The sequence below is a fragment of the Hyperoodon ampullatus genome (genome assembly GCF_949752795.1).
Source record: "Hyperoodon ampullatus genome assembly, chromosome: 14".
In the NCBI taxonomy this organism is placed as follows: domain Eukaryota; kingdom Metazoa; phylum Chordata; class Mammalia; order Artiodactyla; family Ziphiidae; genus Hyperoodon; species Hyperoodon ampullatus.
This window is the reverse complement of record NC_136927.1, coordinates 76,524,775-76,541,125: the sequence shown is the minus strand read 5'-3', so window position 1 is coordinate 76,541,125 and position 16,351 is coordinate 76,524,775. Positions and strand designations below refer to the sequence as shown.

At 37.0% G+C, this 16,351-nt stretch overlaps 1 protein-coding gene across 2 annotated transcripts in view; it reads right to left on the bottom strand.

Moving 5' to 3' along the window:
* CSE1L (chromosome segregation 1 like) overlaps positions 1–15,880 on the bottom strand; it is a gene marked incomplete at its 5' end in the record, with an annotated part of 34,412 nt that extends 18,532 nt beyond the window's left edge. The window contains 10 exons of one of the 2 annotated variants that reach the window (XM_079718589.1): positions 377–442; positions 1,271–1,400; positions 1,505–1,672; positions 3,716–3,808; positions 7,287–7,394; positions 9,005–9,095; positions 9,423–9,568; positions 9,643–9,744; positions 11,932–12,074; positions 15,785–15,880. In XM_079718589.1, the coding sequence (XP_079574715.1) occupies positions 377–442; positions 1,271–1,400; positions 1,505–1,672; positions 3,716–3,808; positions 7,287–7,394; positions 9,005–9,095; positions 9,423–9,568; positions 9,643–9,744; positions 11,932–12,074; positions 15,785–15,869 (1,132 nt within the window). The remainder of the gene's footprint in view (positions 1–376; positions 443–1,270; positions 1,401–1,504; positions 1,673–3,715; positions 3,809–7,286; positions 7,395–9,004; positions 9,096–9,422; positions 9,569–9,642; positions 9,745–11,931; positions 12,075–15,784) is intronic. The other variant, XM_079718590.1, reaches the window with a different exon arrangement.
* Between the last annotated feature and the right edge of the window lie 471 nt (positions 15,881–16,351).

Genomic DNA, 16,351 nt, shown 5'->3' with positions numbered 1-16,351 from the left:
CCACCAACAACCAACTGACCACGTTTATAAGAAAACGAATTGCCATCTGGGAGCTAACGGCAATAAAAACAATGAAAAAAAAAATTCCCCCCACAAATGTAAAATGAGAACGAAACTGAAAGATCATAGTAGTATGATAAACACTAAGAAGTATATAAAAAAGAGAAGTAATTCAACATCTGACACTCTGATATAGCTCATATAAAGAGCTGCTTTTTACCATGTACAAGTTAAAGAAGGAAAACAGTTCTCCAATGAAAGCCAGCTGAAATGACATACTTATCAGGACTCCCTCACCTCCCCATATTCATTAGAAAGAGAGCAACTTTAAAACTGGCCTGCTAAGAGACCAACAGCTAAAAACCAAAATACACACCAGATCCTTCCAAATCTCTTCTTATATACTCCTCAGAATTATCTTCAAAGGCTTCTTCATCAGCAGCTACAAAGCAAGAGGACATTTCAGATCACCTCTTGAAAGACGTGGCAAGTCGTTCTACCTTTACAATTGAGTATGCAGAAGAGTATGTGGAATTGCCATGTTTTACAACAAATGACTACTTCATATCCTCTTAATCATTACTCAAGAGCAGCAAACGCTACCCTGAGAGATCAGGTAACAGGTAATTCATACAGCTGCGAGCGGCTCACTTATTCTAATGTGAACGTCCACAGAACTGGACTTCATCACCAACCTTCAGAAGTGTTGGGAGACCAACCTAGGGATGCCACCTCGTTATTCTGCCAGACAAGGACATTAAACAACCAACCTAGTAACCACCATCACCACTGTTTCATAAACAGTCATTTCAACACCAAAACAAGTAGGACAGACAGTATCAGATTAAAGATCTGTCCTTTACATATAGTTTTATGAAAAAAGAAAAGGAAATAAAACCCCACGTTACACTGTCTTTTATTTCCTCATTTTGCTCCTGAATGAATGATCTAATGACTGCTCTTCCCAACTGTCAGAAAGACATTTTGTACAAATACAGACTCTTAGGACTATTTTAACCTTAAGCACAAACTAGGTGGGCTTCAACTCTGTATTTAAAAGTCATCAATCACTTCTTATCTCAAGTCAACTGTTCAAAAATAGCTTCTGCTTTGGTCAAATACTAAATCCAACAAAACTTAGACTGAATATGTTACAAAAAGCAACACAGAGAAGACTTCTTAAATTCTTCAATTTATACTAACATACTCTTTTAAAAAAACAAGCTTTTAATTAATCTCCTGAAAAAGCTTTGCACTTTGCCACAATTACCTCTAAATTCCATGTTAGGCACAATAACCTTTTCACAGATACTTGTCAGCGTGTTCTGGTCCTCAAATAGATTCTTATAGTGAGGTCTCTCACAAACTGAAGCCAGAAACTGAATTGCATTACTTACCAACTGGAATAAAACACAAAAATAAGCATATTTTTAAGAGCAAACGGAACCATTTATTTCGGGGGGGGAGGGGATGTCTTAATTATTTGTCTCCACCATCACCTTACCAAGTCATATTTAACCTCTTGGCCTGTTGTAACTAGTAAATTCCAGATGGCTGTGACAAAACGAGGCAGGTACTGCTGAAATTCTTCATCATATTTTTGTGCATAGAGTGCAGCATTATCACAAATCTGGGATTTTAAGAGCTCCAATAAGCCTGCTTCCTCTTCATCCTCACATAAGAGAAAACGGAAAACTCAAACATACAACTTCAACGCTATCATAAACATGGAGAGTAGCTGTAATTCCTGAACTCTTTAAAAATTTTACATCAAAGCCAAGCGCTGTGAACTACATCTACGCCACTGTAAATTTATTCACCTGGTCTATCAAATAAATACAAGATGAAATGCTTCGTATTTATTAATCAATGAGAGCAGTTCTCAAGTTTTCAAGTTAAATAAAGCCTTTTCAGGACTTCCCTGGTGGTCCAGTGGGTAAGACTCCCAATGCAGGGGGCCTGGGTTTGATCCCCGGTTGGGGAACTAGATCCCGCGTGCATGCCGCAACCAAGAAGTCCATGGGCCTCAACTAAGACCCGGCACTGCATGCATGCGTGAATAAATATTTTAAATAAATAAATAAATAAAGCTTTTTCTTCTGGTTACTGAATTATAAAATATTTACATATTAAATTGAAAATAATATATTCCTACAAAAACCTGAGTAATAAAAATCATATCACATTTTCCTTTGTAGGACAGTCTTGCTATCTCCCAAAAGGTTCTCATTTCAGATATATTAAAATATGTTCTCTTCCCAATAAGCTAATGCTATATATAACATTCTCACAAATAATATTCTGGTTATAAAATGTTGAACAACCTAAAGCAGGGGTTAACCTGCTGCCTAATTTCTGAAGTAAAGTTTTATTAAAACCCAGCCAGGGCTTCCCTGGTGGCGCAGTGGTTGAGAGTCCGCCTGCCGTTGCAGGGGACGCGGGTTCGTGCCCCGGTCCGGGAAGATCCCACATGCCGCAGAGCGGCTGGGCCCGTGAGCCATGACCACTGAGCCTGCGCATCCGGAGCCTGCGCTCCACAGCGGGAGAGGCCACAACAGTGAGAGGCCCGCGTACCGCAAAAAAAAAAAAAAAAAAAAAAAAAAACAAACATTCTTTGTTTTCATTTATACAATTTATAGTATTGCCTATGCCTGCTTTCAACTACAACTGCAGAGTTGTGTATATAGCCCACAAAGCCAAAAATATTTACTACCCGGACCTTTATAGGAAAAGTTTGCCAACCCCACCTGAAACCATGACAGTGACTGATATAATAATGCTTACTACATATAGCAGCAATCCACAAATACTTTTTGAGCTATATTATGTGCCACAGAACTCAAATTGAGAAGAGATAAAAGAACAGCTCCTCAAGGAATAAATATAAGGGATGTCACACAGTGAGATGACACATTTAAATGGGCAAACAATTCCCTTAAGAATCCTATGTGAAAAACTTCCTTTAGACTTAAGTGTAAAGACAAGCTTTGTTTTCTGAGGGGGTGGTTTCTTCCTAGTGGACTGAAGGAATTATTTTATTGGAACTCCATTTTTTTTTTGGTTGCTTCTTGTTGCGTGTAAGTCTCAGAGACAAAATTTGCTGTACACCCACAGTAATGATTCTCCCTCTGCACGCCACCCAAACAGATCTGCATCACCAACTGTAATTTTTACCTGGTGTTGAAGTATTCTTAATATTTTACTTTTTACATTTTTTGTTTGTTGAGAAAGAGGTAAATCATACATATATTAATGAACGAGCAAATGAATGACACAGAGCGCTACATGTTGAAAGTACACAGTACAGAACTGAGATCAGGAACTTCTACACAGTTTACAAACGTTCATGCCTCCTCTTTCCCACACTGCAGATGATTTTTTCAAAAGGGGCTATTATTACAGAGGTTTAAGTTTTCTTAGTATCTTCAATGACAAATGATTTTCTATTTCATAAAATGTTCACAATGTGAATGCTCTTGAGGCCTTACTTTCAATAACGTAATAAATAGCCTTATCTATAAATTGTGACTTAAGTCAGGACTACAAGAAGGGTAATTCTGCACATTACAATTATCCTCCCTCCAATGTTCTCAGAGGGCACTCAAATAATTTTTTTAACATTAAAAAAAATTGAGATATAGTTGACATTTAACATTATATTTCAAATAATTCTTTAAAAAAAGCCTACTTGGGAAATATTTTAAATAATACTTACATCAGTTTGTAGAAGCTTATTATCTAATGTCAAGAGGGTATGAAAATTGTTCATCCAAGTTTCCATATTATCTTCAAAAAATTCAGGGAGATCCTAAAGAATAAATGGTGACTTGAGACTTCTGGTTGAAGTAATTATTGTATTTTAGTAAGTTTTCCTCACCACGCCAAATGTTTTCCACACGCCTACAGACTCAAGCCCACATTTCTCAGCTAAGTCAACGGATACCTATTTTGACAAGAATTCTCTGCTCCAGCTAGGTCTGGCAGACGAGTAAACCATTCTGACTCTGTCTCGGTAAGCTTTCAACCACAAATGATGCCACCTGTTCCTGCCCCAATGTCAATCTACTTATTCCTTTACGGTTCAGCTAAGACTGAAAACTTTCCTTACAAAACTCAGTGCTTACCAATACATTCCTTTTCCTTTCTGAACTACTGCATTTACTGTAAGATGACCACCAAGTCAGGCTTACTGTCTTATATAGTTACTGATTTCCTGTGGCACAATACTGCCCTCTTAATGAGGGATAAATCCCCCAAGGGTAAAGATTATGCCTCCTTCCTATTCCTAGTCAGGCTTCCGTGACTAACAAGTTATTAATCACCTCATTCTACCTGACTTCTAGGAAGCAGAATTCAAAAGAAGGTATACAAAAACCCAGTGGTACCCTTTAAGAATTTCTCCAATTGCTGTCTAGCTGAACACTGAAGGTATGCCATTTGGGGCTGTTCATCTCATATTCATTCTACCTATTCCTTCTGAGGAATGCTCTCTCTACCACTGTGAGCATAGTCACGTTGGGAAGATTAAGTCCAAGTACTTGGCTCTAGCTAGAGGCAACAAAAAGGCTACATCCTTTCTCTTGCATCTCAGTATAGGAGTCTGTACCAGTAAGACTCCCTTCTCATTCCTGGAGCCCTGAATCTTAAAGTAATGACTCAAGAACAGAAAGAATGACTGGAGGCCACCACCTCAGTAGCAAGCGGGTGATCAGGCATTTTCTGCTATAAGATTGTGGCTGTTTCCTCTCAAATGCCACTGGTTCTTACACCTTCCCAAGTCTGTTTCTTCAGCCTTTTGTCTCCCAGATATGCTTCCATTAAAAGCTATAAGCTTTGCTTCCATGACCTGGCTATTGTAAACAGTGCTGCAGTGACCATTGGGGTGCATGTGTCTTTTTGAATTATGGTTTTCTCTGGGTATATGCCCAGTAGTGGGATTGCTGGATCATATGATAATTCTATTTTTAGTTTTTTAAGGAACCTCCATACTGTTCTCCATAGTGGCTGTAACAATTTACATTCCCACCAACAGTGCACGAGGGTTCCCTTTTCTCCACACCCTCTCCAGCATTTGCTGTTTGTAGATTTTCTGATGATGCCCATTCTAACTGGTGTGAGGTGATATCTCAAGAGGGTTCCCTTTTCTCCACACACTCCCCAGCATTTGTTGTTTGTAGATTTTCTGATGATGCCCATTCTAACTGGTGTGAGGTGATCTCTCATTGTAGTTTTGATTTTCATTTCTCTAATAATTATGATGCTGAGCAGCTTTTCATGTGCTCCTTGGCCATCTGTATGTCTTCTTTGGAGAGATACCTATTTAGGTCTTCTTCCCATTTTTGGATTGGGTTGTTTGTTTCTTTAATATTGAGCTGCATGAGCTGTTATATATATTGCAGATTAATCCTTTGTCCGATGATTCATTTGCGAATATTTTCTCTCATTCTGAGGGTTGTCTTTTCGTCTTGTTTATGGTTTCCTTTGCTGTGCAAAAGCTTTGAAGTTTCATTAGGTCCCATTTGTTTATTTTTGTTTTTATTTCCATTACTCTAGGAGGTGGGTCAAAAAAGACCTTGCTGTGATTTATGTCAAAGAGCATTCTTCCTATGTTTTCCTCTAAGAGTTTTATAGTGTCCGGTCTTACATTTAGGTCTCGAATCCATTTTGAGTTTATTTTTGTGTATGGTATTAGGGAGTGTTCTAATTTCATTCTTTTACATGTAGCTGTCCAGTTTTCCCAGCACCACTTATTGAAGAGACTGTCTTTTCTCCACTGTATATCTTTGCCACCTTTGTCATAGATTAGTTGACCATAGGTGCGTGGGTTTATCTCTGGGCTTTCTATCTTGTTCCATTGATCTATCTTTCTGTTTTCGTGCCAGTACCATATTGTCTTGATTACTGTAGCTTTGTAGTATAGTCTGAAGCCAGGGAGTCTGATTGCCAATCGACAGACGAATGGATAAAGAAGTTGTGGTACATATATACAATGGAATATTACTCAGCCATAAAAAGGAACGAAACTGAGTCATTTGTTGAGACGTGGATGGATCTAGAGACTGTCATACAGAGTGAAGTAAGTCAGAAAGAGAAAATATCTTATATTTTTATTTCACATATCACATACCAAAATACGGACCTATAAAATATCGTATATTAACGCATGTATGTGGAACCTAGAAAAACAGTACAGATGAACCGGTTTGCAAGGCAGAAGTTGAGACACAGATGTAGAGAACAAACGTATGGACACCAAGGGGGGAAAACCACGGTGGGGTGGGGATGGTGGTGTGCTGAATTGGGCGATTGGGATTGACGTATACACTGATGTGTATAAAACTGATGACTAATAAGAACCTGCAATATAAAAAAATACACAAACAAAAAAACAACTAATACTAAACCTTCTTTGGGTTATTTGCATGGAAATATGTTAATATAAATGTTTCAGACATTACATGAAATATCTAAGAAGCTTATATGTTCTGGTATAACGTTATAAGTCATAATTCTAGTTATTACTTTAAAAAGTATATCTCAGAAATAACTAAATTTCCTTGGCAACTGCATTATTATGAACTTCCATCAAATCTTTAACCGTGGTCATTTTTAAGTCTTTTGTCATTTACAGACAGTTCTGGGTGTACTCTGATGCTTTTGCAAAAATGTTCCTATAAAAGGGTTTCATCTTCAAGGAATTCATGGAAAAGACTCTGACAAGTACAGGTTTCTGGTAACTGACTATACTGCTGAACTGAATGAATAAGCATTTTCAGAACTCTAATGGAAAACTGATGAATTCATAAAAGTGCTAACAAAAGATCAAGATGAAAAAAAATTAATTACATGGGACTGAGTGAACTGATGAGGATGATTATAATTTTTGTGACTTTCTGTTTGAAAAAAAAAAAAAATCCCACAAGGACTCAGAGGCAAAAAATATATACATCAATTTTCACTGCAAAGTAAAGGAGCTGTTACAGTGGAGGATTCCTGGACTGAATGTCAATATTATGACATAGTATGAGTGTGTTTCGTGATTGGTAATTGCAATCACTGTTGCTTTTGTTGTGGTCATCCACTTACAATGCTTGGTGTCAGTTTATTTATCTCTTGTAAAAAAAAAAAAAAAGAATGGGGGGAATCAGAAAACAAGCAACTAATGTCTATTTTTTCGGGGGTGGTGGTGGAAATCAATGCTAGCAAAGAAGTCTTAATCAAGTGAAAAACTTTATATATGACATCAAAGAATAAGAATCAAAAGCAAGAAATAAAACAAAACTTACCTGAAAGTTTAAACTGTAGAACAGTTTTGAGATTAGGATCAGGGAAGAAAAAAGAATCCTCAGGGCAGAGGCATCATTTGCATGGGTGCTGCAGAGTTCAATAGTGGCCTTGGAAAGGAATTTAGAAAGATGGTTTTAGTGTATTGTAAACCTTAGTGAAAAAGCCTTGTACTAGGCTGAAACTATTCATACATCTTCTCCAAAATTTGGCTTTTAAATAGTAGTATGCAGTCATTTAGGATTTTTGAAAAAACACGTTAAAGTATATATTTTTAAGTTGTCCATCACAGCACTACTGTAAAGTCCAATATTAATATTTTGGACTAGATCCTTCTACTCTCCTCTGTGCATGTATGTAACTATATTACACAAAACTGTCTTTATATGCACTCATTAAATAATTCCCTGCCACCTGGCCTGTAGGTTGTTTGCAATTGTTTGTTATTCTAACTGCAATAAACAAGCTTATGTATGAAACTTTGGGCACACTTCTAGTTTTCTGAGTTTGAGATTCTAGAATTGTATTACCAGTGCAGAACAGTATGCTATGAATAAGAGTTTTGGAAGCCAGACAGATCTGGATACAACCCAGACTCTGTTACTCATAATAAGCATGACTCTGAGTAAGTTATTTTACTGAGCCCCCATCTCCTTATCTGTCTGTAATTAAGAATAATGCCTATCTCATAAAATATGAAAATAAAATGAGAAAATACACATAAAAGGTCCTCGTAATTTGTGCACAGCTACAATGTAAAAGACACTCAACAAATGTTGCTAACTATATCCTGGAGTTAGAAAATATGAATATTATGGTTTTCTCAATGAAATGTCAAATTTCAGAAAGCCAGTACCATTTATAATCCAATGGACAGGACACTAGTGTTCATTTCACTGGACTCTGGCTAAAACATTTTCCCCCCACCCGTCCCTCCCTGCTCCTGGCTAAAATTTTTAATGTCATTAAAAAGAAATAAAAATCTTTGCTAGTCCGATAGGTGAAAAATATTGACATTTTGTCCAATTTTATTTTTAAAAAATAAAAATGTACTATCAGTAAGATATCCTAACCATGAAAAATCCTGTGCATACTCTGTAATTTAGAAACTTGTGATTATCACACAACTTTCCTTTCTGAAAACAGGAAATGAGCAGCTTTTCTCAAGTTAGCAAAACTAGGTTTGAGGCCTGGCTCTCTTTTTTATTAGCTGTGTGATACCGAACCCTCCACTTTCCTTATCTGGAAAAAAAGGTTAACAATGCTTCTCTTTCGATCTTAAACGAGTTTCAGAAAGATATTTAGGAAAGTTGCTTATGTACTATAAGATGATGTACGGATATATAAATTAAACTCCATAAACAGTCAAATCAAAATACGGATCTATTCCTTTAGAGACACATACTCAAATACTTGAGTGAAATAATATGACGCCTGGGATTTGCTTTTAACTATTCATACGAAATCAAAGGGAGCGAACAAATTAAAAAGAAATAAAATTCTAGTAACCGTTAAACTTGTGTAGTCAATACATGGGATTTCATTCTACCAGCTTCTCTATTTTGGTGTAGATTTGAAATTTTTCAAAAGAAATGCTGCTCTAAACCATTACCTATCAAATACGCTTTCAAAGCAATCTCTTAAACAAAATTTATACAAATATTCAAGCACTTTAAAATATTAAGTAATTAAAAAATACCACCAAGATGTTATCACATACCTTAAATAGATTAGTCAAAGGCAAAGCAAAGGCATCCAGAACAAGTTTAATTTCAGTCCATAACTCATTTGACTTAAATTCATGGCGATATCTAGAAAATTAAGGTAAAAGAGGTAAATTTACAAATTTTTGTTAACGGACTTTAGGTCTTCAAGGCTAGATTAGAGAAAAATCTATGGCTAGATAGCTTTCTGAAATAAAAAGGGAATTCAAGCACAGTTTATCAAGACCAGGTATTTCACAAGTAATAGGGCAATATGAAATAAACATCCTACACTTAAGAAGAAACAAACACGATAATGAGAGGCTTATGCTCTTATTCTAGAATTATCATAAAAAAGACATAATCACAAAAATATACACAAGCAAAAATATTTGAAAAAAGTATTTTAAAAAATATGAATTTATATATCAATACCTTTTAAATAAAGAATGTGCTGTACGAAGGACTCCATTAATAACATGGAAATCTCCACTCTGAAAGCGATTCACCATTTCTGTCAACAAGTCAGGCCATTTCTGAGGGAAATCTTCTCTGCCAATAATGCTAATGGCATCACTTAACTGTGGGGAGGAAAGAGACTAATTAGATGAAAGCTCTACAAACAAGCCCACCTAACAAGCAGGGCCTCACATACCTGCTTCTGAATTTGCTCTGGGCTGCTAAGCATCAAGTGCACTATGTTAGCTTTAATGGCTGCTCGGTCGGCTTCGCAAATTTTATTTGGTTCATCTTCAACCTAAAAGCAAAACATTAATGAGCAAGTAACATAAATCCATATCTATGACTGTATGGGTTTGTAGATAAAATAGAACCATTTCTCATTTCCTGATTTCCTAAGAAAAACAGAGGAAGGTAGGGCCTTCCTTCTACATTAATGGGTCACAGATTCCTTTAATAATCTGATGGAAAAAAATCTGATTTTTCTGCAGAAAAATGTACCTTCCTTCCCAAATGCAAATATTTTACATACAAATTAAGGAGCTTCTCTGACTCCCTGATGCCAATTAAGAATCTCAGTTCTATAAGTAAACTAATCAGAAGATGTGGTTAAAAATCTTTATACATATATGCTACTCAGCCGATATTCATCTTCAAAAGCTTCAATTTGACCGTTACCTTAAGTCAAAGAAAGGTCTTATCAATGAAAACTTCTTGACCATTACCAGTTCGAATGCATCCAGGACTACATCACCCAAAGAGATTCTGGAAGTCTCACTAGTTTTACAAATCAAGACAGAGGGATAGGGCTTGCATGTCTACAAGAAGATGAACGGATTTTTAAACATTCTAAAATTCACTAAGTCATTTCTTCACCACATGTGAGAACGCTTGACTATACAAGCTTAAAAACAATATTTACTGTTTTTGAATTCTTCTATGGAATGAGGAAAAAAGATTCTAAATATATACTTAACCAGATTTAAAGCTGATTTTTTAGAAAAACTGACCATTTCTGTCAACTTTAATACTTTCTAAGTATCATTACTGCTATTACTAAAAACATTTCTCACCTTTTTCTTTATCCTAACCCAGTTACCTCAACCCCGGTATTACTGACATTTTGGGTCAGACAAATCTTTGTTATGGGGATCTTTCTTGTGCACTGTAGGATGGTTCCCAGCACCCTCAGCTTCTACCCACTAGATTCCAGACACCCTTCCCACCCCACCCCCAGCGTGGACAACCAGAACGTCTCTAAATATCCCCAGGTTGGCAAAACTAACCCCAATTTAGAACCACTGTCATAAGCTAAGGTAAGGAAGATACCCGTTTCTCAATGTATAGCTATAATCATCATTAAACTTGCAACATAATAAGATTCACCTTATGATTAAAAAATATTTCCATATTCCATAAGACACAGGACAAATCCCTTATCAAAAACTTCAAATCTAAATTATTTTGCATTCTACACATATATATGTGTAGAATGCATATATATATATATATATATATATATATATAAATGTGGCTTTTTCCAGCTTTATATGATTTTTCCTTGTTTACAATAGAAATTGCTTCAATTACTCATTTAGACTGTATCTTCCCATGTAATGTCTCTTCAGCAGACAGTAAGCTAAAGTTAAATTTCAACCAAACTGGATGTTAAAACAAAGTTTCACACTCTCTAGCAACCTGGGTTATGAAGCTGACTTAACTGATATGAATTTAAATAAAACAGCAACTTGGAAAAACGTCCTGTTTAACTTTTGTCAATTCTTTTGCATTCTCTACATGGACAATCATGTCATCTGAGAAGACAGTTTTATGTCTTTCCAAATGGTATATTTCCTTTTCTTACTGCATTATCAAGGACATCCCTGGTGGTCCAGTGGTTAAGACTCTGTGCTTCCAATGCAGAGGGCACGGGTTCGATCCCTGGTCTGGGAACTAAGGTCCACACGCCATGGCAAAAGAATATATATAAAATAAAAAATAAAAAAGACTTCCAACACAATGTTGAAAAGGAGTGGTAAGAGGGGACACCCTTGCTTTGTAACTGATCTTGGTGGGAAAGCTTCAAGTTTCTCACCATTAAGTATGATGTTAGTTATAGGTTTTTCACCGTCTTTACACTGCCGAGAAAATTCCTCTCTATTCCAAATTTACTGAGTTTTTACCATGAATGGGTGTTAGACTTTGACAAAAGCTTTTTCTGCACCTAATGATATAATAATGTGATTTATCTTCTCTTAGTCGATAGGTTTTTGAATGCTGAACCAGCCTTGTATATCTGGGATAAATCCCACTTGGTCATGGTATTTTTATACTTTTGGTACATTTTTAGATTTGACTTTTTAATATTTTGTTGAGGAGGGTCCTGCTTTTATCTTTAATCTGTGTATGAATCGTTCAGGAACACTGCATGTATCAATCTTATAAACATGCAGGGTCTTAAACTATGTACTCACAAAATACTTACAATTCTCCAGTTTCTTTTAATATAGTTCTTGAATGTTACTGAGGCACACACTTTGATAACATTATCCTGAGACTTCTCCAGTAATGTTAACAGCAACAGTGGGTAATTCTGATTTCCTTCTACAGATTCAAGAAACTTCTCAGCTGTAAAATAATTTCCATGTTAGAAGATTTGTTATTACAAACAAATCTTAAGACTTCATGAATATGTGAACTATGTATATCTCTCATTGAAGCATCATGGAAGGATTAGGATATTTTTTCCCTTAGGGAACCTATCACTTTTAGTGCCTCACTTCTCTTATCTATTAAATGAACTATATATGATGTTACATTAAATTTATATAATACCTCGGTTTTCAGATCACTTTACCATCTGTTAACTCACCCGATTCTCACAAACCTATAAGGTGGCGTGATCAGATGATCGATCACCCCATGTGAAGGACAATCTGCTTCTCAGAGATTAAGTGACCTTAGGGCAAAATTCATACACCCCTTCTTGTTCCAGAAGGATTATTATTAGTACTATTAGTAATGGTAGTAATATTTCTTTTATAGTACTGTGATTAAGATTAAATGAGTTAATTTATGCTAATACATATTATTATTAACCATATGCGTTTGGTGCTTTACTCACATATGTTAAGTTGTCACTACTACCCAGAGAGGTAGGTAGTATTATCCTCATTTTAAAGACAAGGCCACTCACATATATACAATGGAATATTACTCAGCCATAAAAAGAAATGTAATTGAGTTATCTGTAGTGAGGTAGATGAACCTAGAGTCTGTCATACAGAGTGAAGTAAGTCAGAAAGAGAAAAACAAATACTGTGTGATAACACATATATATGGAATCTAAAAAAAAAAAACAGAGTTCTAATGAACCTAGGGGCAGGACAGGAATAAAGACATAGACGTAGAGAATGGACTTGAGGACACGGGGAGGGGGAAGGGTAAGCTGGGATGAAGTGAGAGTAGCATTGACATATATATATACACTACCAAATGTAAAATAGATAGCTAGTGGGAAGCAGCTGCTTAGCACAGGGAGATCAGCTCAGTGTTTTGCGACCACCTAGAGGAGTGGGATAGGGAGGGTGGGAGGGAGATGCAAGAGGGAGGGGATATGGATATGTATGTATATGTATAGCTGATTCACTCTGTTATACAGCAGAAACTAACACAACAATGTAAAGCAATTATACTCCAATAAAGATGTTAAAAAGAAAATAAAGACGAGGCCACTGAGGTTAAGTAAGATCACACAGCTAGAAGATTTCATCATTGAAAACGTTTTAGTCCAGTCCTTATTCTACCAAACTAGCCCTCAGTTTTCTTCTTGAATTAAACATTTCTAATATCAGCAATAAATTTATACAAAGATTTTACCCATACGTTTTAAACTCATACTACATTTAGGGATAATAAATCTCCTAGGTTTACAGATCACACCATGAAGGTTTATAGCACTTCTAATTTTTCCTGTCTTAAGCTTCATAAGGAAACATCCATTCCAAGGTTCTGATATTTACTGAAAAGGTCTGCTGTTAGACTCTTCTACGATTTAATATGATTTAACACCTTTCTTCTTTCCGAATTGAGTCCCAAGAGTTTAACTTCCACCCTCAAAGCCACCCTGCTTTGTGTCTACCATGTGTTCCTTGGAAGATGAAGAATGCTGAACTGGAAAATATTTTTCAGGATGGGACACACTCTGGTTCTGTATGGTTTGTGCGGTTTACAAAAGGCTTTGGCTGCGTCGATGTTTGGCTGGTCAGTATTTTACATCCAGCAACCCCTGGGAAATGCTCTGTTCTTAACTCTTCTCAGTAACATCAATTTATTCCCACATTTTGTCCCTGATTCATAAGACAACAGCACCTCAACCTTACAAAGCCACAATTATTAAAAATAATTTTTATTAGACAGTGTTGGCAGAGGCTTTCTGGGAAAGTCTAAGACTAGAGCCATTAATTTCCTTTTATCCAAGAACAAATTACTTCTTTAAGCACTAACAGGGAAATCACAATTTTCCCTCACAGAAATCACAAAGGCCTTTCTAGACTAGGATGGAGGCATTAACATGTGTACGATTCTATGTATTATATATAACATATAAATATAACATATATGTGCATGCATTCTTCTGGGTCTTCATGGGGTGCTTCCAAAATCCTCTTTATGAGAATACACATCAGTAAATTCCAAAGCAGCAGATTAAGAGCATTTCTGGTTAATATGGCTTACAAGAAGGATCATCAACTTACTACCCACAAGACACATGTGGCCCCCGGAAATCTGTTTGGTTTGCATGGTGTTTCAAAAAATTTTCAAGTTAATTACTATCATTTAAAAATGAGGGCTTCCCTGGTGGCGCAGTGGTTGCGAGTCCGCCTGCCGATGCAGGGGACGCAGGTTCGTGCCCCGGTCTGGGAAGATCCCACATGCCGCGGAGCGGCTGGGCCCGTGAGCCATGGCTGCTGAGCCTGCACGTCCGGAGCCTGTGCTCCGCAACGGGAGAGGCCACAGCAGTGAGAAGCCCGCGTACCGCAAAACAAAAACAAAACAATAAAAATGAGAGGGACAAGCTTCCCTGGTGGCTCAGTGGTTGAGAATCCACCTGCCAAGGCAGGGGACACGGGTTCAAGCCCTGGTCTGGGAAGATCCCACCTGCCGTGGAGCAGCTAAGCCCATGTGCCACAACTACAGCAAGGAAGACCCAATGCAGCCAAAAACGAATAAATAAATAAATAAATTAATTTTTTTTTAAATGAGAGGGACTTCCCTGGTGGCGCAGTGGTTAAGAATCCGCCTGCCAATGCAGGGGACACGGGTTCGAGCCCTGGTCCGGGAAGATCCCACATGCCACAGAGCAACTAAGCCCGTGTGCCACAACTACTGAGCCTGCGCTCTAGAGCCCACGACCCACAACTACTGAGCCCGCGTGCCACAGCTACTGAAGCCCGCACGCCTAGAGCCCGTGCTCTGCAACGAGAAGCCACCGCAATGAGAAGCCCGCACACCGCAACGAAGAGTAGCCCCCACTCGCCACAACTAGAGAAAGCCCACGTGCAGCAACAAAGACCCAACTCAGCCATAAATAAATAAATAAAAAAAAAAAAAAAAAAAAAAAGATGAGAACACTTCATATAAATATACTTATTTTTCAAGCAAAGCTGGAAATCTGATCTTGCAAGACTGGTGTGAATCCCCCCGAGTTAGCTTGTTCCAAATAATATTTGCCCCTTAACCAAGGCACTTAACCCCCTTGGCCTGCCTCCTTCATTTACCTTTATGTGTGACTCCTGTGGGCATCTGAGTTTATAATTCTAAGCTTATACTAAGTCTCTAATGAAAACCAGTCAAATCTGGGAGGGGGGAGAGAGTAGGAGGAACCCTAGATCTTAAAATATATTAATTAAATCAAACCCAACATGGTGATTTAAGAGACAGTGTCTGATTACCTAGTTTCATTCACTTAATCACTTTTTAGGCAATTAACTCTTACCTCTCTGCCCTAATTATTGTATCTCTAAAACAGGCAAGTGTATAGCGATTTTCAGAAAGGTCAAGGGACAAAGCATCCTTTTTACCCCAGAAGGGATAAAAGTTATTTTACTCAAAATATAAACCAAAAACAAAAAAAACCCACACCACCATACGTTATGGCAGCTATAAGCAGCTAACTAAAGACTTTATGGCTAGAGAATGAAAAATAAACTATGCCTAAGAATTCAAGTGTAAATCTTTTTTAAAATTTTATTCACAAACAGACATATTGCACAAACGTTTCCCTCACCTGTCCTTTAAGAACAGATCAGTCACAAAACAGTATTTATTTTCTTTACCTGGACGTCTGATGGCAGGATCAGGATCAAGAGTTTTCTTTAAATATTCTGTTAGCGTCTGCAAATTTGCATCGCTGAGCTCCATTGCCACAGAACCTAAAACAAAAAATGAGGTTTGGGTAATTGGTCACATGGGGACACAGTGATTTACATAAAAGAATCATTTTATATTACGGGTGTCCCCCTCTGTGAAAGTCATCTACTTGTTACATTTTATGTGTGGGCTATAAGCCTTGCTTACTCTTAGCTGAGACAAGGTTCCAGAAGATCAGGTGGGCTTTTTTTGAAACAGTAGTGGGATAATTTTGAGACAAAGAAGAAAACACATACCATAAACTTAGGGTTAAAACCACAAATCACTAGGTTTATTTTTTTAAAGCTCCACAATAAAAAATTAAAATTTTAAGCATCCTTAACTCTAAGGATCCCACAGAGTTCTGAGATAAAAAACTAGAATAAATTCCTTTGTGTACAACATGCAACCATAGGTATTGACAACAAACTACATACTGAGAATTTGCACCTGGGAAGATAATTTTGGGGTTCATAAGATGACAGCTGTGATTA